We start from the raw sequence: 27,375 nt of genomic DNA, 5'->3' as shown, positions 1-27,375 counted from the left end.
ACTTTAGAAGTACCATAATGAATAGAAACTATTTTTTGTTGTTTAAGTTCAAAATCTTCACAGTTCTTTTAATGTAATTCATTTTAAAATATCGGCGCCTTAGAAAGTGATAATTCAACTCTGTTAGACACTATTTTCACCTTGATAGTAAGTTATTTTATCTTTTTTTTTAATACAGTGTCTATTTTTTTTTTAATAATTGAGAAAAATAAATGGAAAAAAAAATGTTACGTCTGAAAACCCCACTCGTCTGTCAGTTTGCCATCCTATAGTGGCTCATGTGTTGTTTGATGTTAGAAACTATGCCACCGGTATTTCAAATACCAGGAGGGTCATCCATGGTGGACAGGTTTCAGCGGAGCTTCCAGCCTACGACAGACTAGGAAGAAGGACCTGGTGGTCTACTTCTGAGAAAATTGGCCAGTGAGAACCAACCTTATGAATAAGAGGGGAACACTGTCTGGTATAGTGCTGGAAGATGAGCCCCTCAGCTTAGAAGGCACTCAGCATACAACTGGGGAGGAGCTGCCTCCTCAAAGTACAGTCAACCTTAATGATGTGGGTGGAGTCAAGCTTTCAAGACTTTCATTTGCTGAGGTGGCACAACTCAAAATGAGAAGAAACAGCTACAAACATCTATCAATAATAGCGACATGGAATTTACAAAGTATGACTAAGAAAATTGGAAGTCATCAGAAATGAAGTGGACCACATAAAGATGAATATCCTAGGCATTGGTGAGCTAAAATGGACTGATATTGGCCATTTTGAATCAGACAATCGTATGGTCTACTATGCTGGGAATGACAAAGTGAAGAGGAACGGCGTCACATTCATCATCAAAAAAACATTTCAAGATCTATCCTGAAATACAACACTGTTAGCTATATGATATGAGTCGGAATTGAGTTGATGGCATGGGTAAGGGTACAAGGAAGACCAGTTACTACTACTATTATTCGAATTTGTGCACCACCACTAATGCCAAAGATAAGGAAATTGAAGATTTTTACCAACTTCCGCAGTCTTAAATTGATCAAGCATGTAATCAAGATGCATTGATAATTACTGGAGATTGAAATATGAAAGTTGGAGACAAAGAAGACAGATTGGTAATTGAAAAATATGGCCTTGGTGATAGAACTGATGCTGGAGATCGCATGATAGAATTTTGCAAGACCAGTAATATATTCATTGCAAATATTTTTTTTCAAAAAAAAAACAGTGACTATACATGTGGACCTCATCAGATGGAAAACACAGAACTCAAATCAATTACATCTGTGGAAAGAGACAATGGAGAAGCTCAATATCATCAGTCAGAAGAAGGCCAGGGGCCAACTGGAACAGACCATCAATTGCTCATATGCAAGTCTGAGTTGAAGCTTATGAAAATTAAGCAAGTCCACAAGAGCCAAAATATTACCTTGAATATATCCCACCTGAATTTAGAGACAATCTCAAGAATGGATTTGATGCATTGAACACTGATGATCAAAGACCAGACGAGTAGTGGAATGACATCAAGGACATCATACATGAAGAAAGCAAGAGGTCATTAAAAAGACTGGAAAGAAAGAAAAGACCAAGATGGATGTCAGTAGAGACTCTGAAACTTACTCTTGAATATCGAGTAGCTAAAGCCAACCGAAGAAATGATGAGGTAAAAGAGCTAAACAGAAGATTTCAAAGGGCAGCTTGAGAAGACAGTAAAGTATTGTAATGAAATGTACAAATACCTGACATTAGAAAACCAAAAGAAAGAACATGCTCAGAATTTCTTAAGCTGAAAGAAGAGAAAAAAAAATTCAAGCCTTCAGTTGTAATATTGAAGGATTTTATGGGGAAAATATTAAATGATACAGGAAGCATCAAAAGAAGATGGAAGGAATACACAGAGTCATTATACCAAAAAGCATATATTGATGTTCAACCATTTCAGTGGTAGTGTATGATCAAGAACTGATGGTACTGAAGGAAGAAGCCCAAGCTGCGCTGAAAGGAATGGTGAAAAACAAGGCTTCAGGAATTGATGGAGTACAAAATTGAGATGTTTCAACAAACAGATGCAGCACGTGAGGTGCTCACTTGTCTGTGTCAAGAAATTTGGAAGACAGCCCCTGGCCAACCAACTGGAGGAGATCCGTATTTGTGCCCATTCCAAAGAAAGGTGATCCATCAGAATTCAGAAAGTATTGAACAATATCATTAATATCACACACAAGCAAACTTTTGCTGAAGATCTTTCAAAAGTGCTTGTAGCGGTACCTTGACAGAGAACTTCCAGAAATTGAAGCCGATTCAAAAGAGGACGTGGAACTAGGAATATCGTTGCTGATATCAGATGGATCTTGGCTGAAAGCAGAGAATACCAGAAAGATATTTCTATGTGTTTTTTTGACTATGCAAAGGCATTCAACTGTGTGGATCATAATAAATTGTGGATAATTTTGTGAAGAATGGGGAATTCCTGAACATTTAATTGTACTCATGAGGAACCTGTACATAGACCAAGAGGCAGTCGTTCAAACAGAACAAGGGGCACTCTGTGGTTTAAAGTCAGGAAAGATGTGTGTCATTATTAAATCTGTACGCTGAGCAAATAATCTGAGAAACTGGACTACGTGAAGAAAAACACTGCATCAGGATTGGAGGAAGGCTCATTAGCAACCTGCGATATGCAGATGACATAGCCTTGCTTGCTGAAAGTGAAGAGGACTTGAAGCACTTACTAATGAAGATCAAAGACCACAGCCTTCAGTATGGATTACACCTCAACATAAAGAAGACAAAAATCCTCACAACTGGACCAATAAGCAACATCATGATAAATGAAGAAAAGACACAATCAACAGCCATGGAAGCAGCAGTCAGGAAACCAAACGACATATTGGATTGGGCAAATCTGCTGCAAAAGACCTTTTTTTAAAAAAATAATTTTTATTGTGCTTTAAATGAAAGTTTACAAATCAAGTCGGTCTCTCACACAAAAACCCATATACACCTTTCTACACACTCCCAATTACTCTCCCCCTAATTTTTTTTTTTTTTTTTTAATGAGACAGCTTGCCCTCTCCCTCCACTCTCTCTTTTCGTGTCTTTTTCACCAGCTTCTAACTTTTTTTTTTTTTTTGCTAACCCCCTCCACCCTCTCATCTCCCCTCCAGGCAGGAGATGCCAACATAGTCTCAAGTGTGCACCTGATCCAGGAAGCTCACTCCTCACCAGCATCCCTTTCCAACCCATTGTCCAGTCCAATCCCTGTCTGAAGAGTTGGCTTCGGGAATGGTTCCTGTCCTGGGCCAACAGAAGGTCTGGGGGCCATGACCACTGGGGTCCTTCCAGTCTCAGTCAGACCATTAATTCTGGGCAAAAGACCTTTTTAAAGTGTTGAGAGTGACCCAAACCATGATATTTTCAGTCACCTCATATACATGCAAAAAGTGGACAGTGAATAAGGATGACTGAAGAAGAATTGATGCCTTTGAATTATGGTGTTGGTGAAGAATATTGAATATACCATGGACTGCAGAAAAGCAAACAAATCTGTTTTGAAAGAAGTACAGTTAGAATCCTCCTTAGAAGCAATGATGGCGAGACTTTGTCTCTCGTACTTTGGACATGCTATCAGGAGGGACCAATCCCTGCAGAAGGACAACATGCTTGGTAAAGTAAAGGGTCATTAAAAAAGAGGAAGACCATCAATGAGATAGATGGACACAGTGGCTGCAGCAATGGCCTCCAACATAGCAACGATTATGAGGATGGTGCGGAACCAAGTAGTGTTTCATTCTGTTTTCCATAGGATCGCTATGAGTCAGAACCAACTGAGTAGCACCTAACAACGACAACAACACGTGTGAACATCTACATACTTTATTTTTTAAAGTTGTGTTTGTCTTTTTTATCGTGGTAAAAGATATGTAATAAAACATTTGCCATTTCAATCATTGTTCACTGACATAATTACATTCCCCATGTCGTGCAGCCATCACCACTGTCTGTTTCCAGATGTTTTCAGCCCCATCCCCCTTCACAGAAACTCAGTGCTCTTAAGCAATAGCTCCCCATTCCTTCCTCTCTCCCACCCTGGCAGCCACTAGTAAACTTTGTTCTCTATGCATTTGCCTTGCCTATTCTAGATGTTTCATATATGTGGGATCATACAGCATTATCCTGTTTTGATTGACCTATTTCACTCAGCATAATGTTTCTAAGGTCCGTCCATGTTTTAGCATGCCCAGGACTTTATTTCTCTTTCTGGCTGAGTAGAATCCTGCTGTATGTATCTAGCACATTTTGTTTATCCATCTGTTGATGGGTGTCTGGGTTGTTTTCATCTTTTGGCTGTTGTAAGTAGTACTACAGTGAATATTGGAGTACAAATATCTGTTTGAGTCCCTGCATTCAAGTCTTTTACGTATATACCTAGAAGTGGAATTGCTTGGTCATATGGTAATCTGTGTTTAACTTTTTGCGAAATAATTTTGTGTTTAATTTTGGTAGCTGTTCCTTTCCTGCTTCATTCTAACCTTTTTTAAAAAGCCTTTTCCATTGAAGCTTGTATTCTTTATTGTTAATCGCAAAGGAGATGTAATTATTTTTTCTGAGTGTCCTATTGCAATACAAATCGTGAAAAATAAAGGGATTGAAAAAAACAACACATGTGACCTTTTTATGATGCTTAGCTCTCAGAAACATTTAATGTCATCATCATTTCTTGAATCTTGTTATTTAAAACTAAGTTGAGTTTGCCAGGGAATTTTATGAAGATGCCCAGTTTTATGACGGTGTTTGTGGCTGTGTTAGAGTGATAGTATCCCGTCAGCAGTATTTCCCGTTGTAATAGGCAAGACTTGCTAACTTGGTCGTTAGTTATCGACGTCTTTCATGTAACATGCTTAATGACAAATATTAGGATGCTTACCTAGAGATAAAGATGTCAGATTTTATCTTATGTTCCCTAAATTGCTTACATCTTGGCTTTCTGTCAGCATTCATTTGGCTTTATCAGTGGTCATTCTAAGAATGTTCATTACTGTATTGATTAATGAAGTGAAAATATCTCAAATTCTGGGCCACTTTGAAAAATGTCTGAGTTTCATCAGACAGCCTGAAATTGATCATAAACCAGATTTCATCAAGAGAATACATAGCAAATATTTTTGACAATGAATGACCCCTTTGGCAATACTGTGGTAGAAAAAAAAATTTAATAAAATCTTGATTTCCTGAGCTAGTATAAAAGAATACCAATTCTACTTATAATACTAATTAGATTCTTCTTAATAAGATACCAACATTTGGGTCCAAAGGACTGAAACAGCAAAAGACACCGTATTACAGTTTATTTAGCATCTTGAGCCATTGAATCACTTTCACGACAATAAAATGTGATCCAAACAAATTATTTGTTGCAAGATGAAATGAGATTACTGCAAGAAATATAGAATAGTATATCAATAGATAAGGAATTATTTTTAATAACAAACTTTATAATAATAACTACAGAATAATGTAACAATTGTCCTATACTCTGGGAAATTTACAAAGAGAGAGAAATTTCTTTGTACAAATGATCCAGATTCCTTTCATACAAGATGAATTTAATGTATAACCCAACCCAGTGCCATCGAGTCGATTCTGACTCATAGTGACCCTACAGGACGGAGTAGAACTGCCCCACTGAGTTTCCAAGGAGTGCCTGGTGGATTCGAACTGCCGACCCTTTGGTTAGCAGCCGTAGCACTTAACCACTACGCCACCAGGGTTTCCATTTAATGTATATGAGGTACTTTTTCAGCTATGATCTCTATATGTGATGGAATTAAAAAAAAAAAAATAGTAACATGTAAATAAAAAGGTGCAAAAATGATCTTAGTGTCTAGCTTAAGATCTATCACTAGCTTATATCCAAAGCAGAGAATAAAAGCCAAGCCATTATTTTCATTGTTTATGGCTTTATACAGCATTCCTAAAACTGACTGTTTAGTATTTTCCAAATTACTTGCAATCATTAATAATGAAAGTTTATTTGGCTTTTCACAATAGTATTGAATATAAAAATTCTCATACTCCTGGGTTGATACTTAGCTGTATTTTTGTGAATATGTCTGAAGTAAATAGAAACTTATTATTTTAATAAATAACAGCATTACAAAATGGAAATAGAAATATAATTTCTGAATTTATGGGTTGTCTCTTCTGTAGATGATAACCAGTGTTTGTCCGTGCCAGAACTGATGCATTGAAGACTTGAGTGTCCAGGTTTCATTTCTGAAATGCTTTTTGGAGCCTGCCTAGTCAGCAGTGGTTCTATAATATATAGTAAATATTGGCTTCTTAGGGAAATGAAGACTTTTCTTCTATATGAATTATTACAAATGAATCTCAAGTTTTAAAAACAAAATTGTCTAAGTGATTAGCAGTAATTAAGGATATTTGAGTAACTTCACATTCTTAGCGATAAAGGTCACTTTGGTCAAACTTAAAGTAGTAGGTATAATCACTTTTTTTAAGCTTACTCTGGTAGCAGACTTTTTAATCAATTTTTTTTTATTATATGCTAAGTTAAAAAGTTATATGAAAAATAATCAGGTTATACTAGAGTGTCTTTTTCCAAATAGTATTCATTGTGAGACTAAGTTTAGGAAATTGAATTGTTTAACATACTAATTGTTTAGGGAGAATTTTATTGCTTCAAGTTATTTGAATTGTTCACATATCTAGTAGAAACTCTGGTGGGGTAGTGGTTAAGTGCTGCGGCTGCTAACCAAAGGGTCAGCAGTTTGAATCTGCCAGACGCTCTTTGGAAACTCTATGGGGCAGTTCTACTCTGTCCTATAGGGTCGCTAGGAGTCGGAATTGACTCAACGGTACTGGGTTTGGTTTTCGGTTTTTATATATCTAGGCACTGGGTTTTTTAGAATTATATACCTGCTCCTCACTTATCAACGTTCATTATCCGACATTTTGCATTTATGACAATAGTAAAAAATCTACTGTCCTACTATTTTGTGTGTTAATGAGGTGGTGGGAATGGCAGCATTGGCTGTGGAGCATCTTCTCCCTTGAGGGAGGGTCTCTGGGTGTCCCCCCAGGAAGGTGAGCCACGCTGCCCTGTGCAGTCTGCTCCCACCTGTCGGCGGGGCCTCTTCATCCAGCTAATGCATGGGGCCAGCCTCCTTTGTGGCCACAGCCTCTGGGTGGACACGCAGGCGGGACCCAGCCAGCAGGGGCATGTTCTGAGTTCCCAGCTCCTATGTGGCTTGAGGCCCTGCAGCTCAAAATTGCTGGGGTGGGAAAGGAGGAAAGAAAGAGGCATCAGAGAGGGTGTTTGGAAGAAATGCATGCAAGTTTAGTGATATCCCAAAGTGAACCGAACAGGACCTGAAGCCTCTGCCTCAGTGGGACCGGGTGCTCCGCCAGGTTCCCAGGGCCCTCGCAAGAAGCCCTGAGCCTTGGTGACTCGCCAGGTCCAGAGAGCAGAGCAGGCTCTGGGATTGTGAATGCAGGGCTTGCAGGGGTGGGACTGGACTGGACCGCTGGAGATGGCTCTGCCTGGAAGGCTCCAGTCCAGCACAGGAGGAAGGTGTCTGCCTGGGAAGCTCCAGTCCAGCACAGGAGGAAGGTGAAGTGATTAGTAGTTGTGAGCCCTCCAGACACGCAGTCTGGCTTCATCCAGCTTTGTCTCCTCCAAGCTTCCTCTGTAGAGGAATAATCTATAACTGGGCTTGTTGCAGTGATGAGCACATCAGCAAATTTTAGCTGATATATTAGTTCTGTGATCATATTTTCTAAAAAAAAAAAAAAAAAATCTGACAAATTGATGGTCTGAAAACAGGAAGAAAAAAAAAGATCGTCCATTTTCACATACCCGATTTTCACATAACAGCCTGGACTTTGAAATCTAATCGTGTCCATAAGTAAGGAATGGATGTATTTGTTTTTAAAAATACCACGTTATATAGTTTAAATAATTTCTTTTCTTTCATGTATGAATATCACTTAAGACTGTCTTATATGTTAAGAAAAGGTATAAGAGCAGTGTGTTTATTGAAGAAATGCTACTAGACTTTGGGAAATTCTGTTATCTTGGAAGCAAAATATTTTCAATACCACACTAGTTTTTCAGCTTAAGAATAAAGCTGGGAAAAATTGCCTTCAGCTATTAGTTTTCCTGAATCCAAAGAGACGGGTGGGGCAGGATCAAAAATACTTATTTGATCAAAGTTATTGGCTCTGAAGGTGTGCTTACCTGTGTAAGAAAGATGAAAGGTGTTGTTTTTATTGCATGCTAGTTACAGTGTAATTTTGAACTAATTGGTGTTGAACTGCCAATCACCTAGGGGAATGCAAATAGATACTCTTACAGTTTCCTTTGAGGTAGTGAAATCTTCTGTCGGGGATGGAAGAAAAACAGAATAATACCGTTAAATTGACCTTAAATGAGCTGCTTTGTGGTTTTCTTGGAGAAACCCTTTTTATTTTTCATGACTAGTCCAAACAGGTTTTGTCTACCAATTTGACTTATTGACTAGACAATGCTGACATTCAACATTGTAGATTCATTTTAAAATAATGATTATACAGTTCTTCAGGATAGTTTAATGATTTTTTTTTTTGGTGCAACTTAAATGTACGCAACATTCCAGCATTTGTTTGCAGTGTATCACGGTTCTTTATGGTAGCCATCTCTTCCTTCTGATCATTTATAATGAAAAATTCTCAAAATCGTACTTAGGTAATGGGATGTTACTACATAATAAAGGATGGTAATGTCTTTGAATTTTATGTGTTATTTCAGGTGAATCTAGCCATCTAGTAAAAGTATGATTCATCTGAGAACAGTTATAGGGATGTATTGTTGATTTTTGTAAACGAGTCAAACCAAAAGAACCTGAGCCACCGACGTCAAGTCGATTCCGACTCATAGTAACCCTACAGGACAGGGTGGAACTGCCCCATTGGAGCTGCAAAGCTGTAAATCTTTACAGAAGCAGACTGCTCCATCTTTCTCCCACAGAGCGGCTGGTGGGTTTGAACCACCACCCTTTTCGTTGGCAGCCAAGTGCTTTTAGCCTCTGCTGCAGTAGGGCTCCTTGTGTGCAAGCCAGTCAATATTTAATTACTTGTTGTGTGCCTGTAGGGTTGCTGTGAGTTGGAATTGACTCAATGGCAACGTGTTTACTGTGTGCCTAGCATTGTGTCACGTAAAAGTAAAAACACACAGCGTTTCAGAAATATCACTTTATTTTCTTTTGAAAAAATCATGTAGTGAGTGGCCTAGACATTTATAATGTGCTTTATAGAAATCATATCCGCAAAGTATGACATTAAAAAAAATTTTGTCTTTTCACTTAATTTCGAACTGGCAGCGAGAATAGTATCTATTCCAAAACCTCTTCTTTCTCAGAATTCTGAATACTCATCAGATCATGTTTTTTCTAGCATTGAACTGTTTGCTGGAATAATGCTTCTTTAGAAGTTTGAGGAAAGAAATGTAGCTTGGAATTGTTTTTCTAATTAGATAAAAAAAATTAATCAGATATACATGTTAAATGAGCGTTAACTATAGATACACATCATATAGTTTTTAAAGAATTGAGATAAAAAGTAAAATACCATTACCACTAAGTCTGTTAAGTAGTTTTAAAGGTTCGATTTCAAAGACACTTGAAAATCTCATAATGCTGTGCCATCTAACTGTAAATTTCCTCATTTTATGGAAATGTCCACCAATTAGGTAACTTGATAGTTTCCCTTTTTGTTTCAGCTGCCAGAAATTCAAAACTAAACTCGTAGCCAAATTTTAGTAGATTTAGTACCTGAATATCTCTCTACTACCTCTGCTCTCATAAGTATCAATTATATATTGACAAGTGAAATAATTATGCTTAGGAGATCTGAAAATACTATATAGCATTTCAGTGCATTTGAGACCCCAGGTTCTCCAAGAGAAGAGGGTATTGGTTTTCTCTCTCTTTAGTGATGGACAGAACCAGGAGAGGAGATGCAGAGAGGGGGATTAACTGTTGTAGAAATCTGGGTCAAGACTGGAGTTTGGTGATTCCCCAAGGAGACTAGAATAAAAGGCCTCTGAAGTCCTTCATACTCATAGTGACCCTCTAGGACAGAGTAGAACTGCCTTATAGGGCTTCTATGGCCATATTCTTAACGGAAGCAGACTGCCACATCCTTCTCCTGCGGAGTGGTTGGTGAGTTTGAACTGCCAACCTTTTGGTTATCAGCCAAGTGCGAGTTGGAATCGACTTGACAGCAATTAGTTTTGGTTTTTTGTTTTGAAGTCCCTTAATCGGACTGCCTTTGCCATGAGTTGGAATCGACTCGATGACACTGGGTTTTTTTGTTTTTTGCCTCCTTGGTGTAAGAGTTTGCCTGATCCTGCTGACCTTGCATTGCTGGGCTGAATCCTCCTTTAAATCTCTCCCTTTGAGAAAGGAGTCCTACTTGTACCTAGAAAGACCCTGAAGCAGTAAGGTTCTTCTTCCTGAAGCAGTTTTTCTGTCCACTTCATTCTTAGTCCACAAGGACAGAAATTGCTAGGCCTTCCAACACTAGCTGGTTTGTCACTGTTTGAGAGAATGTCTGACTTGATTATGTGTGAGAGGAACAAGAGCAGCCGATAAAGTGAACATTCACTTAGGATTGAGTGAAGAAGACCGTGATGAACATCCGGAACAATTGCTACCAGTGATTTTAAAATTAATGGGAGAGACAAATAAGAATTTGTACCTACCTTTTTTTTTTTTTTTTCGAAAGTAGAAACTTTCAAAGAGTTATAATACAGCAGAAAAACTAGAAAAAAAAATTAATTGAATAGAGAAACAAAAGATGAGAATAGTTGTCCTTGCGGTAGACAGAATAATGGTCCCCCAAGGATGTCCATGTCATCATCTCCAGAACTTGTGAATGTGTTATCTTAAAAGGGCAAAGGGACTTTGCAGGCGTGATTACATGAAAGATCTTAAGATGGGCTATCTGGTGCTCTCTGGCAGGCCCAGTGCAATCACAAGGGTCGTTATAAGTAAAAGAGAGAAACAGATGAATAAGAGGAGGAGATGTGACAATAGAAGCAGAGGTTGCAGTGACCCAAGAAAGGGATACAGGTGGCCTCTAGATGCTAGAAAAGGTATGGTAACTCATTCCCTTCTAGAGTCTACGAAGAAACACAGACTTGCTGACACCTTCATTTTAGGACTTCTGACTTTCGGGGGGTTTGAGCCACTTGTTTGTGATAATTTGTTACAGCAATAATAGGAAACTAACATAGAGAATCGACGCGACGGCACTGGGTTTTTTGTTTTTTTTTTATATATAGATTTCAGTACCTGTAAGTGTGGTGCTGCTGTAACAAATGCCCAAATATGTGCAAATGGCTTTGGAATTGGGCAATGAGTAGAGGGTGGAAAATTCTTGAGGAGCATAATGAAAAAGCCTAGATTGCCTTGAACAGACTGTTAGTAGAAATATGGATTTTAAAGACTCTGCTGACGAGGGATCAGAAGGAAGTAAACCTATATTAAAGACTTCCAAGCAATGTGTTGAAGGTGTGGCCAAGTTTCTTCTTGCTGCTTAGTATAGAATATTACAATGCAAGAGGAAAGAGATGGATTGAGAGAACCGTTAAGCAAAAAGGAACCAGGCGTTGATCATTTTGGGACATTTTCAGCCTATCCAGACTATAGAAGATGCTAAAAAGAGAAGATCAGTGTCAGGAAAGTGTACTCTGGAGAGAAAGTCAAGGATACGGTTGGGCAGCCTTTTTCCTAATGCCTTGGAAGGATCAAAAGGTCAGAGTATTCAATAACAGATGACTCTTTAAAGAGATTAGGTGTGTGACTCAGCCATCTAAGCAGAAGCCAGAAATAGAGATGGGATTATCTAGATAATCTGCAAAGGAGCCTCTTCTCTGCTAGAGAGACATGCTAGGTTTTTGAGAATATTATACCAGCAAAAACACTGCCAGCTTGTATTGAAAGAGCCAGAGAAAAGATGAAATGAAAGAAGGCTGTAGGACTCCCAAATTCTGTGGATAGGAAACGGACTTATAAAACTGTGTTGTTAGGTACCACTGAGTCGATTTTGACTCATACCGACCCTACGTACAACAGAACAAAATACTGCCTGGTAATGTGCCATCCTCACCGTCGTTGTTATGGTTGAGCCCGTTGTTGCAGCCACTGTGTCAGTCTGTCTCATTGAGGGTCTTCCTCTTTTTCGCTGACCCGCTCCTTTACAAAGCATGATGTCCTTCTCCAGGAGCTGATCCCTCCTGATAACATGTCCAAAGTATGTGAAATGAAGTCTTGCCATCCTTGCTTCTAAGGACCAGTCTGGCTGTACTTCTTTCAAGACAGATTTGTTCATTCTTCTGGCAGTCTGTGGTATATTCACTATTATTCTTACAAAACTACTCAGCTTCAAACATGTGGTACCCTTCATGAAAAAGGAAGGGTAATTCTGAGTGTGGAGCCAAAAGCCCGAAGGTTGGAGCCTTTTGCCACAGAAGATTATTCCTAGGCGTTGAAACTTAATGAGTTTGCCTGGTTAGATTTTAAAATTTCTTGGGACCAGTGACTCCCTTTTTCCTTTCCATTTATCCCTTTTTTGAGTGGGAATGTCCATAATCATGATCCTATACCTGTCCCATTGTTGTTGTTTGGGATCAGATAATTTTTTTTCTAGCTTCAAAAGTCCACAGGTGGAGAGAAAATTTTCTCCGGTATGGATTATTCTCAGAGCCTCTTAGATGATTTAGATGATGAAACCTGGGACTTTGGAACTGATGAGACCTAGAGGAGATTTTGAACTTAACTTGATGCTGTAATGGTTTAGATTTTTGGGGGCCTTATAATGGAGTGAATGTATTTTGCATGTGTGATGGATGTGGTGATGGTTAAGGCTGTGTGTCCCCTCGGCTGGGCCATGGTTCTCAGTGGCTTGGCAGTTTTGATGTAGTGTAGTAGTCCTGTGATGAAGTGATCACTTCCATGATGAGATTTGATATAATGTGATCACCTCCATGATGGGATCTACTGTGAGTAGCCAGACAGTTGAAAGGGAGTTTCCTTGCGGGTGTGGCCTGCATCCAATGTAGGTGGACTGGACTCTCTGGCAAGGCTTGTGGGCTTTTGCTTGCCCTGGATCCTGCACCGGGCTCCTGTTCATCTAACCTCTGGTTCTTGGGACTTGAGCTACTAGCTTACCTACCATCCTGCCTGTCAATCTTGGGATTTATCAGGTTAGACCCATGGACCCACACATGGAGCATCCAGAGGACACACCTATTACCACAATGATGAGGAACAGACTTTTTAAGTGAGCCCCAGCGTCCTTGAAAACTGCTGTGATTGCTACTTTATGTGAGTCAGGTTTGACAATGGGACTGCCCTAACTGAATTAAGACACCTAACTACAACGGGACTTTTTGGATTGTCTGGTGGTAGGGGCCAGGTGGTAGCGCTCAATCCACAAAGTACGTGTAGTTGCTGTAATGAACAGCAGAGTCAAAGCAGTAATCAGAATAATCTGACTTGTATGGACTTATTGCATTGGCTACTTAGTGGTGGGGAAATTTACTAAATATTTACTTGATCTGTACAAGTGGAAGAATTCTAGGTCAAGTAAAGAGCAGTCTAACTCAAATTGCCAGAATACAGAGTCATGGCCCCTCAATCAATTCCTGCCTTGAGCGAGTTTATAGACCCACAACCCCTTGATTGAAGGAAAGGCTTCGTCCCCTTGAGGAAGGACTCCAATATACTGCCAGAAACTTACACTGTCAATCTGTCTCCCAGCCTTCTCCAAAGGGGTCTGTGTGGCCTTTTACGAGTGTGACTGTTCATTGGGGAAAAGGAAATAATCAGATTTTTCCAGGATTTCTAGATACTGGCTCTGAAACTGACCCTTAATTCCAGGAAACCCAAAACGTCACCATGGCCCATGAGTCAGAGTGGGGGCATATGGAGGTCAGGTTATTAATGGAGTCTTAGCTCATGTACATTTCACAGTAGGTCCAGTGGATCCCTGAACCCATCCTGTAGTGATTTCCCAGTTCCAGAATGCATAATTGGAATAGATATACTCAGCAGCTGATGGAACCCCTACATTGGGTCCCTGATATGTGGAGTAAGGACTATTATGGTAGGAATAGCCAAGTGGATACCATTAGAACAGCCCCTATCTAGTAAAATGGTAAACCAAAAGCAATATTGTATTTCTGGAGTAATTGCTGAGATTACTGCCACCATCAAGAACTTGAAGGATACAGGGGTGGTGATTCCCACCACATCCCCATTCAACTCGCCTATTTGGCTTGTACAGAAAGCAGATGGGTCTTGGAGAATGACGGTGGATTATTGGAAACTTAACCAGGCCGTGACTCCAATTGCAGCTGCTGTTCCAGATGTGGTTTCATTGCTTGAGGAAATTAACCCACCTTCTGGTACCTGGTACCTGGTGTGCAGCTATTGATCTGGACAATCCATTTTTCTCCATACCTGTTTCAAAGGACTACCGGAAGCAGTTTGCCTTCAGCTGGTAAGGCCAGCAATATACCTTTGGCATTGTATCTGTGGCCTTATGGGGAGTTCCTTGTGATCAGTTGACTGAAGAAGAGAAAATTCATGCCTGGTTCGCAGATGCAGGCACCACGTGAAAGTGGACAGTGGTAGCACCACAGCCCCTCTCTGGGACCTTCCTGAAGGGCAGTGGTGAAGGGAAACCCTTGCAAAGCACAGGTGGATTTGAACCGCAGACCTTTTGGTTAGCAGCCAAGCTCTCAACCATTGCAGCCACCAGGGCTCCAATGTTTTTTTATATATGTGAATATATGTGCAGCACACACACGTATGTACAGATGCCAAAGATACACCTACACATGCACGTGTATATACACACATACACGTACCTGTGCACACGTATATGCATACATACCTATATTTGTAACAACATGCATATTTTTGGGTGTTGTTGCAAATTTGTATATATTTTAGCATTTTCTGAAAACATCCCTTATTCTTGGCATACCAAAAAAAAACCTCATTGCTGTCAAGTCGATTCTGACTCATAGTGACCCTAGAGGATGGAGTAGAACTGTCCCATAGGGTTTCTGAGAAGTGGCTGGTGATTCGAACTGCAGCCTTTCGGTTAGCAGCTCTGGCTCTTAACCACTGTGGCACCAGGGGTTCATATATTTCTTAGTGACATCATTTATCTTGGTCAAGCTGTACACACTTAACCCACATTTGGTGTTACCTTTCCCATCCCTGGTAACCACCAATGAATGTTAGTTTCTCATTGTGGTTTTGATTTGCATTTCTTTAATGACTAATGACATTTGAACATCCTTTTCATGTGCTTGTTGGCCATTTGTATTTCTTCTTTGGTGAAATGTCTGTTCAAGTCCTTTGCCCATTTTGATTGGGTTGCTTGTCTTTTTGTTGTTAATGTGTAAGAGTTCTTTATATATTCTGGATATATAACCCTTATTGGATATATGGTCCCCCAAATTTTCTCCCAGTCTGTAGGTTGTCAGTTTGTTGATAAGGCCCTTGGGTGAACAAAAGATTTTTAATTTTGATAAGGTCCTATTTGTCTATTTTGTCTTTTGTGTTTTCAGTATCCTATCTAAGAATCTGTTATTATCAGCTAAGTCCTCAAACTAGATTCCAAAAGATATTGGTAGAAATGTAAATTATTACAGTATTTTAGGGAAGTATCCTGGAAATAATCCCTTAAAATTGTAAGTGCACATACCCTGTGACGTAGCAGTCCCAGTTTTGGGAATCTGTCCTACAGAAATGATAGAACCAGAATGTACTGAATGTGCATACAGGAATGTTTATTGCAACGTTATTTTTAGTGGCAAAAAAATTGAGAAAAGCTCCATTCATAAATGGAGTTAATACTGAATTAAATTATTGTAGTTCATCTATACTATGGAATAGTATTCATGTCTTAAGGAGTTAGAGGTACCTGTCAACTTGGATGTATTAGTAACTAAGGAATCAAATGGCATATGGATATCAAATGATATGATCCCATTCTTACAAAGTATATAATAAAACACTCCATGTATTATTTATTTTTATGTATTATGTACTATATGTATTATTTATTTTTATGTATTTGTTTCTTCGAAGGATATAGAAGTATCAACCAAGTTGTTAACAGTTGTCGCCTTAGAGAGGTGGGAGTGGAATGAAGAAGAGGCAATTTTTTTTTTTAAGTTTTTAGTCAGTCTCTCACACAAAAACTTATGTACACCTTGCTACATCCTCCCAGTTGCTCTCCCCCTAATGAGACAACCCGCTTCCTCCCTCCACTTTCTCTTTTCATGTCCATTTCGCCAGCTTCTAACCCCCTCTACCTTCTCATCTCCCCTCCAGACAGGAGATGCCAACATAGTCTCAAGTGACCACCTGATCCAAGAAGCTCACTCCTCCCCAGCATCCCTATCCATCCCATTGTCCAGTGCAATCCCTGTCTGAAGAGTTGGCTTTGGGAATGGTTCCTGTCCTGGGCCAACAGAAGGTCTGGGGGCCATGACCACCATGGTCCTTCTAGTCTCAGTCAGACCATTAAGTCTGGTCTTTTTACGAGAATTTGGGGTCTATATCCCACTGCTGTCCTGCTCCCTCAGGGGTTCTCTGTTGTGTTCCCTGTCAGGGCAGTCATCGGTTGTAGCCAGGTATCATCTAGTTCTTCCGGTCTCAGGTTCATGTAGTCTTTGGTTCATGTGGCCCTTTCTGTCTCTTGGGCTTGTAATCGCCTTGTGTCCTTGGTATTCTTCATTCTCCTTTGATCCAGGTGGGTTGAGACCAATTGATGCATCTTAGATGGCCGCTTACTAGTGTTTAAGACCCCAGACACCACTCTCCAAAGTGGAATGCAAAATGTTTTCTTAATAGACTTTATTATGCCAATTGACTTAGATGTCCCCTGAAACCATGGTCCCCAAACCCCCGCCCCTGCTACGCTGGCCTTCGAAGCATTCCGTTTATTCAGGAAACTTCTTTGCTTTTGGTTTAGTCCAGCTGTGCTGACTTCTCCTGTATTGTGTGTTGTCTTTCCTGTCACCTAAAGTAGTTCTTATCTACTACCTAATTAGTGGATATCCCTCTCCCACCCCCACCCCCCGTAACCATCAAAGAATATTTTCTTCTCTGTTTGAGCTATTTCTCGAGTTCTTATAGTAGTAGTAGTCATACAATATTTGGCCTTTTGAAACTGACTAATTTCACTCAGCATAAAGAGGCAATTTCTTGATTTTCTTTAATTTTCTAAAATAACACATGCTATTTTTTAATAAAAAATTAATAGATCAAAGAAGAACCTTACAAAGGTAAGAACTTTCTACAAAAACTGTAGGCTTAATCAGCAAATGCATTGAAATTTCTACTGCTAAAGAAATGGGTATACTTTTTTGTGAATCACAGCAGCATTTGGTTTTTATAACTAATTATCAGGATTTGCAGTATGTTATTTTATATTTTAATTTAATGTGTTGGGGGTTCTGTAGTGTTGGGGGTTCTCTTGTTGTACTTCTAAAATACTTTTGCTTTGGACAGGGTTGTCTTCGTCTGTGGAATACAATATAAGGAAGCTAGAACAAGAACTTGAAAACGTTAAGAACCTGAAAACAAAACTAGGTATGGTACAGTTTTTTCGTGAATTTTGTGTTAGTCTTGGTTTCTTATTAAAGACTTTACTGTAGCCTAAAATATGAGAAAAAAGATAGGCTTCTTAGTTTATATTAGGAGCTTCTAGTCTGTCCAAAGTTGTTAATAAAGATGGTCTTTTAGTTTGAAGAGAAGATGAGCATCAGTTTATTCGTTTGCTTCGTTTTATATATATACAAAATGGCTCTTCAAAGAAAATAAGATTACTTGATGGTGTATTTTTATCACTTATGAATGTATTCGTCTGCTGATAGCAGAAAACCAGTGATTTAAATAAACAGGTTTATTTTTATTTTATTTTTCATGTAACAGCTACTAGCATTGGTTTAATGTTTTAATGACATTAGTTCTAGCATCTTTATATTTTCTCAGCTTTTCTTTCATTATCACGCTATTCCCCTTCTTGCCTGAAATTATTAATAAACTCAACAGTTTTTGGTTTTGATTTTTCTTTGCTGTATGTTTATAATTCTTATTTTTTCTCTTATGTGCTTTCTTCTACTTTTTTGGATTTAGTCTGCTTTTTTTCATTTCTAGAGATGGATACTTTTTTCATTGTTTTTCAGATGTCTTTCTTTTTAACCTATGCATTTATTGGTATGAGTTTCCCTCAAAGAAAATTGAGATGAACCTCCCAAGTTTTAATGTGTTATATTTTTGTTATAATTTAGTTTAAAATTATTTCTAAAATCATTGATTTTTTTTTTTTTTGACCCATGTATTATTTAGAAATATATTGGTTAACTTCAAAACATATGGGTATTTTCTGGTCATATTTTTGTTACTGATTTTTTTATTTTAATTCCACTGTGATCAGAGAACAATTGAAATGCTTTCAGTTCTTTGAAATTTGTTTGGAATTGCTTTATGACATAGCATATCGCCAATTTTGGTAGATGTTCCATGTACGCTTGAAATTTATGTTTTCTGTCCTGTCATTTTGAGGTGTAGATCTCTCTCTCTCTGTCTCTCCCTCCCTTCCCACTCCTTCCTTCCTCCCTCCCTCCTTTCTTTGTCAGATGTGCGCTCATGGGCGTGTGTCAGTTAGGTCGGATTTGTTAATCGTAGTGTTAGATTACCAGTTTTTTTTTATCTGCTTATGTTAGTTATTGAGAGAGGTGTGTTAAAGTATTTCATGACTATTGTGGAGTTGTCTAGTTCTTCTTTTGTTTCTGTCAATTTTTGCCTTATATGTTTTGAATCTGTTATTAGATGTATACAGATTTATAAGTGCACCATCATCACTATTGATAACTCTTTATCATGAACTGTCCCTGTTTATTTACAGGGATGTTTCTTGCCTTCATGTTTAATTTTACTATAGCTGCACCAGCTTTCTTTAGCTATAACCTTCTGTGTCCTTTTATTTAGGATGTATTTCTGATAAGCAACATAATAAATCATATTAAATCTAATAGAATAATCTTAGACTTTTAATTGGAGGATTAGTTCTATTTTAAATAGTTATATTTGATAGATTTATAACTGCTATCTTACTGTTTGTCCAACCTGTTCTGTGTTCTGTTTCTCTTTCATGCGTTCTTCTGGATTAATTAATTTTTTTATTATGCTGTTTTTCTCTCTACTATTTGTACATATTACTTACGCACCCTGCTGCTGCTGCTGCTGCATGCGGCTGAGTCAATTTTGACTCATAGCACCCCTGTAGGACAGAGTAAAACTGCCCCATAGGAAAGGCTGTAATCTTTACAGGAGCAGATCACCAGGGCTTTTCTCCTGCAGAGTGGCTGGTGGATTCCAACCTCTGCCTTTTTAGGTCGTAGCCAAGTGCTTACCTATTGCACCACCAGAGCCTCTTATTTGTACCCTAGAGACTACAAATGCACCTTTACTTATCAGAGTCCAATATAAATAAGTTATTTTTTTCTACTACCTGAACTTTATTTACCCTCTTTTATGTTTACTGTTATAATTTATTTTAAATCTACATTATTTACCCCACAAGGTGAGGAAGTCAGTATCACTACCACCATCATCGTCATCATCGTTCTGTATAGTCACTATTTGCTTAGATTTTCCAACAAATTTGTTCTTGTTGATGTTCTCTTTTCCTCGTGATTTTAATATTTCCGTTGATCACTTGACTTCTGCTTGAAAAACACCCTTAAGTGCTGGACTACTAACCAAAAAGTTGGCAGTTCAAACCCAGCCAGAGGCACCTCAGAAGTAAGACCTGGCTACGTGTTTCTGAAAGATGCTGTTGAGTGGATTCCAGCTCATGGTGACCCCAAACATGTCTTGAAAACTCTATAGAACAGTTCTGCTCTGCTCACATGGAGTCACCATGAGTTGGAATCCACTCGACGGCATCTAACAGTAGTAGTATTTCATTTAGTGCCCATTTGCTGGCAATGAATTCTCTCAGTTTTTGTTCATTTATCTGAAAACATTTTTATTTTGCCTTCACAGTTGCCTTTACTGATTGAAATTTTTCTGTGGTGATTGTTTTGTTTCAACACTGAAGATGTGATTTCAGTGTCTTCTCGTTTCTGATTAAAAGTCATTTTATTGTCCTTTTGAAGGGCTTTTCAGATTTTCTTTTTGTCTTTGTTTAACAGTTTTGCTCTGATGTGCAGAGGTTTGATTTTCTTTGTATTTATCCTTCTTGAGATCTGTGGTGCTTCTTAAGTCTGTCGGCTTGATGTCTCCCGTCCTTTGGGGAAAATTCTTGGTCATTATCTCATCAAATATTGCCTCTGTCTCATTCTCTTTTTTTCCTTCTGACTCCAGTTATACATATGCTAGACCTTTTCACTCATTCTTTTCTGTATTTTCCCTCCCTTTTTTTATTTCCATGCTTTGGTCTGTGATATTTTCTAGTGATCTCTATGCCATTTCACTGTCTTTTTAGGTACATCGTAATTGTTGTCAAAACTATCTATTGAATTCTTAACTTTAATTAGTGAAACTTTTTAATTTTACAATTTCCTTTTCATTCTTTTTTATAGATTCACATTCCCTTTTGAAATTCATTGTATTGTCACTTATTATGTTGGATATATTAATCAGTTATTTCAGGTTCTCTTTCTGGTAAGTCCAATATCTGGATCAACTGTGTGTGTGTTTCTTTTTTTTTTCTTCTTTGTCCTGTCTCCTGGAAATTTGGGATTGAATACCAGACATTTTTTATACAAAATTTAGAAGCTCTAGATGATATTTCCTTTTTTTTTTATATAATTTTTGTTGTGCTTTAAGTGAAAGTTTACAAATCAAATCAGTCTCTCTCACTCAAAAACCCATATTCACCTTGCTACACACTCCCAGTTACTCTCCCCCTAATGATACAGCCTACTGTCTACTTCCACTCTCTTTTTTCGTGTCCATTTCGCCAGCTCCTCACACCCTCCACCCTCTCATCTCCCCTCCAGGCAGGAGATGCAAACATAGTCTCAAGTGTCCACCTGATCCAAGAAGCTCACTCCTCACCAGCATCCCTCTCCAACCCATTGTCCAGTGCAATCCCTGTCTGAAGAGTTGGCTTTGGGAATGGTTCCTGTCCTGGGCCAACAGAAGGTCTGGGGGCCATGACCACCATGGTCCTTCTAGTCTCAGTCAGACCATTAAGTCTGGTCTTTTTACGAGAATTTGGGGTCTGCATCCCACTGCTCTCCTGTTCCCTCAGGGGTTCTCTGTTGTGTTCCCTGTCAGGGCAGTCATCGGTTGTAGCCGGGTATCATCTAGTTCTTCCGGTCTCAGGTTCATGTAGTCTTTGGTTCATGTGGCCCTTTCTGTCTCTTGGGCTTGTAATCGCCTTGTGTCCTTGGTATTCTTCATTCTCCTTTGATCCAGGTGGGTTGAGACCAATTGATGCATCTTAGATGGCTGTTTGGTAGCGTTTAAGACCCCAGACGCCACCCTTCAAAGTGGGATGCAGAATGTTTTCTTAATAGATTTTATTATGCCAATTGACTTAGATGTCCCCTGAAACCATGGTCCCCAGACCCCCGCCCCTGCTACGCTGGCCTTCGAAGCATTCCGTTTATTCAGGAAACTTCTTTGCTTTTGCTTTAGTCCAATTGTGCTGACCTCTCCTGTATTGTGTGTTGTCTTTCCCTTCACCTAAAGTAGTTCTTATCTACTATCGAATTAGTGAATGCCCCTCTCCCACCTTCCCTCCCTCCCCCCGCCTCGTAACCACAAAAGAATGTTTTCTTCTCAGTTTAAACTGTTTCTCAAGTTCTTATAATAGTGGTCTTATATGATATTTGTCCTTTTGCAACTGACTGCTTTCACTCAGCATAATGCCTTCCAGGTTCCTCCACGTTATGAAATGTTTCAAAGATTCCTCACTGTTCTTTATCGATGCATAGTATTCCATTGTGTGAATATACCATAATTTATTTATCCGTTCATCTGTTAATGGGCACCTTGGTTGCTTCCATCTTTTTGCTATTGTAAGCAGTGCTGCAGTAAATATGGGTGTGCATATGTATCTGTTTGTATAAAGGCTCTTATTTCTCTAGGATATATCGCAAGCAGTGGGATTGCTGGATCGTATGGTAGTTCTTTTTCTAGCTTTTTAAGGAAGTGCCAAATCGATTTCCAAAGTGGTTGTATCATTTTACATTCCCACCAGCAGTGTATAAATATTCCAATCTCTCCACAGCCTCTCCAACATTTATTATTTTGTGTTTTTTCGATTAATGCGAGGCTTGTTGGAGTGAGATGAAATCTCATTGTAGTTTTGATCTGCATTTCTCTAATGGCTAATGATTGTGAACATTTCCTCATATATCTGTTAGCTACCTGAATGTCTTCTTTAGTGAAGTGTCTATTCATATCTTTTGCCCATTTTTTGATTGGGTTCTTTGTCTTTTTGCAGTTGAGTTTTTGCAGTATCATATAGATTTCAGAGATCAGGCGCTGATCAGAAATGTCATAGCTAAAAACTTTTTCCCAGTCTGTAGGTAGTCTTTTTACACTTTTGCTGAAGTCTTTGGATGAGCATAGGGGCTTGATTTTTAGGAGCTCCCAGTTATCTAGTTTTTCTTCTACATTCTTTATAATGTTTTGTATACTGTTTATGCCATGTGTTAGGGCTCCTAATGTTGTCCCTATTTTTTCTTCCATGATCTTTATCATTTTAGATTTTATGTTTGGGTCTTTGATGCTTTTTGAGTTCGTTTTTGTGCATGGAGTGAAGTATGGATCTTGTTTTCCTTTTTTGCAGATGGATATCCATTTATGCCAGCACCATTCGTTAAAAACACTGTCTTTTCCCCACTTAACTGTTTTGGGGGCTTTGTCAAATACCATCTGCTCATATGTGGATGGATTTATGTCTGGATTCTCATTTCTGTTTCGTTGTTCCCTGTATCTGTTGTTGTACCAGTACCAGGCTGTTTTGACTACTGTGGCGGTATAATAGGTTCTAAAATCAGGTAAAGTAAGGCGTCCCACTTTGTACCTCTTTTGCAGTAATGCCTTATTTATCCGGGGCCTCTTTTCCTTCCATATGAAGTTGGTGATTTGTTTCTCCATTTCATTAAAGAATGTCGTTGGGATTTGGATCAGAATTGCATTAAATGTATAGATTGCTTTTGGTAGAATAGACATATTTATAACGTTAAGTCTTCCTGTCCACGATCAAGGTATGTTCTTCCACTTACGTAAGTCTCTGTTGGTTTCTTGCAGAAGTGTATTGTAATTTTCTTTATATAAGTCTTTTACATCCTGGTAAGGTTTATTCCTAAGTATTTTATCTTCTTGGGGGCTACTGTAAAGGACATTGATTTGGTGATTTCCTCTTCGATATTCTTTTTGTTGGTGTAGAGGAATCCAACTGATTGTTGTATGTTTACCTTGTATCCCGATACTCTGCTGAAGTAGTTTTATTAGTTTCAGTAGATTTCTGGAGGATACCTTAGGGTTTTCTGAGTATAAGATCATGTCATCTGCAAATAGAGATACTTTGACTTCTTCCTTGCCATTCTGGATGCCCTTTATTTCTTTATCTAGCCTGATTGCTCTGCCTAGGACTTCCAGCACAATGTTGAGTAAGAGTGGTGATAAAGGGCATCCTTGTTTTGTTCCCGATCCCAGTGGGAATGCTCTCAGGCTCTCTCCATTTAGGGTGATGTTGGCTGTTGGCTTTGTATCCCAAAACCCAATATAAATGCCCTTCATTATGTTGAGGAATTTCCCTTCTATTCCTATTTTGCTGAGAGTTTTTAATCATGACTGAGTGTTGGACTTTGTCAAATGCCTTTTCTGCATCAATTGATAAAATCATGTGATTCTTGTATTTTGTTTTGTTTATGTGGTGGATTACATTAATTGTTTTTCTAATGTTGATCCATCCCTGCATACCCGGTATGAATCCCACTTGGTCATGGTGAATTATTTTTTTGATATGTTGTTGAATTCTATTGGCTATAATTTTGTTGAGGATTTTTGCATCTACATTCATGAGGGATATAGGTCTATAGTTTTCTTGTGGTGTCTTCACCTAGCTTTGGTATCAGGCTTCATAGAATGAGTTTGGTAGTATTCCGTCCTTTTCTATGCTCTGAAATACCTTTGGTAGTAGTGGTGTTAACTCTTCTCTCAATGTTTGGTAGAACTCTGCAGTGAAGCCGTCCGGACCAGGGCTTTTTTTTGTTGGGAGTTTTTTGATTACCTTTTCAATGTCTTCTTCTGTTATAGGTCTATTTAGTTGTTCTAACTGTTTGTGTTAGTTTAGGTAGGTAGTGTGTTTCTAGGAATTCATCCATTTCTTCTAGGTTTTCAAATTTGAGTATAGTAATCTGATGTGATTCTTTTAATTTCAGTTGGGTCTGTTGTGATATTGCCCCCTCTCATTTTTTATTCAGCTTGTGTGCTGCTTCTCCTATTCTTCTTTTGTCAGTTTGGCCAGTGGTTTATCAATTTTGTTGATTTTTTCAAAAAACCAGCTTTTGGTCTTCTTAACTCTTTCAATTGTTTTTCTGTTTTGTAGTTCATTTAGTTCTGCTCTAAGTTTTATTATTTGTTTTCTTCTGGTGCCTCTGGGTTTGTTTTGTTGCTCTCTTTCTTTTTGTTGAAGTTGTAGGGATAATTCTTTGATGTGGGCTCTTTCTTCTTTTTGGATGTGTGCATTTATTGATATAAATTGGCCTCTGAGCACCGCTTTTGCTTTGTCCCAAAGGTTCTGATGGGAAGTGTTTTCATTCTCATTGGATTCTCTGAATTTGTTTATTCCATCCTTAATGTCTTCTATAATCCAGTCGTTTTTGAGCAAGGTATTGTTCAGTTTCCAAGTGTTTGATTTTTCTTTTCCCTGTTTTTCCTGTTATTGATTTCCACTTTTATGGCCTTATGGTCAGGAAAGATGCTTTGTAATATTTCAATGTTTTGGATTCTGCGAAGGCTTGCTTTATGACCTAATATGTGGTCTATTCTAGAGAATGTTCCATGTGCACTAGAAAAGAAAGTATACTTGTTTGCTACTGGGTGGAGTGTTCTGTATATGTCTACGAGGTCAAGTTGGTTGGTTGTGGCATTTAGATCTTCCATGTCTTTATTCAGCTTCTTTCTGGATGTCCTGTTCTTCACTGAAAGTGATGTGCTGAAGTCTCCTACTATAATTGTGGAGCTGTCTATCTCACTTTTCAATGCTGGTAGAGTTTGTTTTATGTATCTTGCAGCCCTGTCATTGGGTGCATAAATATTTAATATGGTTATACCTTCTTGGTGTATTGTCCCTTTAATCATTATATAGTGTCCTTCCTTAGCCTTTCTGATGAATTTAACTTTAGTCTATTTTGTCAGAAATTAATATTGCCACTGCTGCTCTTTTTTGATTGTTGTTTGCTTGATATATTTTTTTCCATCCTTTGAGTTTTAGTTTGTGTGTGTCTTTAAGTCTAAGGCATGACTCCTGTAGGCAGCATATGGACGGATCTTGTTTTTTAATCCATTCTGTCACTCTCTGTCTCTTTATTGGTGCGTTTAGTCCGTTTATATTTATGGCAATTATGGATAGGTATGAATTTAGTGCTGTTATTTTGATGTCTTTTTGTTGTGTGTTGTTGACAGTTTCTTTTTCCCACTTGATTTTATGTGCTGAGTAGATTTTCTTTATCTATTGTCCTTTCCTCATATTTGTTGTTGTTGCCTTTGTTTCTGCTGAGTCTGTATTTTTCCCTTGTATTTTATTTTAATGAGTAGGGTAGTTTGTCTCCTTTGTGGTTACCTTATTATTTACCCCTATTTTTCTAAATTTGAAACTTTTATTTCTTTGTGTCGCCATATCTTCCTCTTCATATGGAAGGTAGGTGTATGATTACATTTCTTTGTCCCTCTTTATTATTTTAATGTTGCCTTCTTTTATATAATAACATTACTATTACCCTGTTTTGGGCTTTTTTTTTTTTTTTTCTTTGTTTTTGACTTCTGGTTGCTCTGCCCAGTGTTGTAGTCTTGGATTGATACCTGATATTATTGATTTTCTAACCAAAGAACTCCCTTTAGTATTTCTTGTAGTTTTGGTTTGGTTTTTACGAGTGCCCTAAACTTGTGTTTATCTGGAAATGTCTTAATTTCACCTTCATATTTAAGAGACAGTTTTGCTGGATATATGATCATTGGCAGGCAATTTTTTTCCTTAAGTTTTTTAAATGTGTCATCCCATTGCCTTCTTGCCTGCATGGTTTCTGCCGAGTAGTCCGAGCTTATTCTTATTGGCTCTCCTTTGTAGGTCACCTTTTGTTTATCCCTCGCTGCTCTTATAATTGTCTCTTTATCTTTGGTTTTGGCAAATTTGATTATAATATGTCTTGGTGACTTTCTTTTAAAATCTACCTTATGTGGAGTTTGATGAGCATCTTGGATAGATATCTTCTGATCTTTCACGATATCAGGGAAGTTTTCTGCCATCAAATCTTCAACAATTTTCTCTGTATTTTCTGTTATCCCTCCCTTTTCTGGTATTCCAATCACTCGTAGGTTATTTCTCTTGATAGAGTTGCACGTGAACCTTAAATTTTCTTCATTTTTTAAAATTCCTTTGTCTTATTTTTCTTCAAATATATTAGTGCCAAGTGATTTATCTTCAAGTTCAGAAATTCTAGCTTCTACTTGCTCAATTCTGCTCCTCTGAGTTTCTATTGAGTTATCTAATTCTGTAATTTTATTGTTAATCTTCTGAATTTCTGATTGCTGTCTATGGATTTTTCCAGCTTATTAAACTTTTCATCATGTTCCTGAATAATCTTTCTAATTTCTTCAGTTGCTTTATCTGTGTGTTCCTTGGCGTGTTCTGTGTAGTGCCTCATTTCTTTCCTGATATCTTGAAGGGTTCTGTATATTAAACTTTTGTATTCTGCATCTGATAATTCCAGGAATGCACTTTCATGTAGAAGATCCCTGGATCCTTTGTTTCGAGAGCCTGTTGAGGTGATCATGGCCTCTTTCTTTATGTGACTTGATATTGACTGTTTTCTCCGAGCCATCTATACATTATTGTATTAGTATCTGCTTGCTTACTGTGTCGTAGCTGCTTGCTTTGTTTTGTTTTGGTATACCCCTATGGGTTGCTTGAGTGAGCTAGCTTGATTATTTTTGCCTTTGGAGCTCTGGTGTCCTTTCCCTAGCTGGCTAGATCTGTTTTCAGGTATATCAGTTTAGGATTCCATTCAGTTTTCTCGTATGAATTCAGCTCCGGTTTCAT

The 27,375-nt window shown here is 38.3% G+C and overlaps 1 protein-coding gene across 14 annotated transcripts in view; it reads left to right on the top strand.

Annotated features, from left to right (window-relative positions):
• The window catches only part of LMBR1 (limb development membrane protein 1), a 252,099-nt gene that overhangs the window by 184,605 nt on the left and 40,119 nt on the right, over nt 1–27,375 (top strand). For all 14 annotated transcript variants that reach the window (XM_064275129.1, XM_064275133.1, XM_064275132.1 and 11 more), the window contains one exon: nt 17,595–17,675. In XM_064275129.1, coding sequence (XP_064131199.1) covers nt 17,595–17,675 — 81 coding nt within the window. The remainder of the gene's footprint in view (nt 1–17,594; nt 17,676–27,375) is intronic.

This window comes from Loxodonta africana, chromosome 22, assembly GCF_030014295.1.
Source record: "Loxodonta africana isolate mLoxAfr1 chromosome 22, mLoxAfr1.hap2, whole genome shotgun sequence".
Taxonomy (NCBI): domain Eukaryota; kingdom Metazoa; phylum Chordata; class Mammalia; order Proboscidea; family Elephantidae; genus Loxodonta; species Loxodonta africana.
Note: the sequence above shows the minus strand (reverse complement) of the source record. Positions and strands in the feature narration are given on the sequence as shown.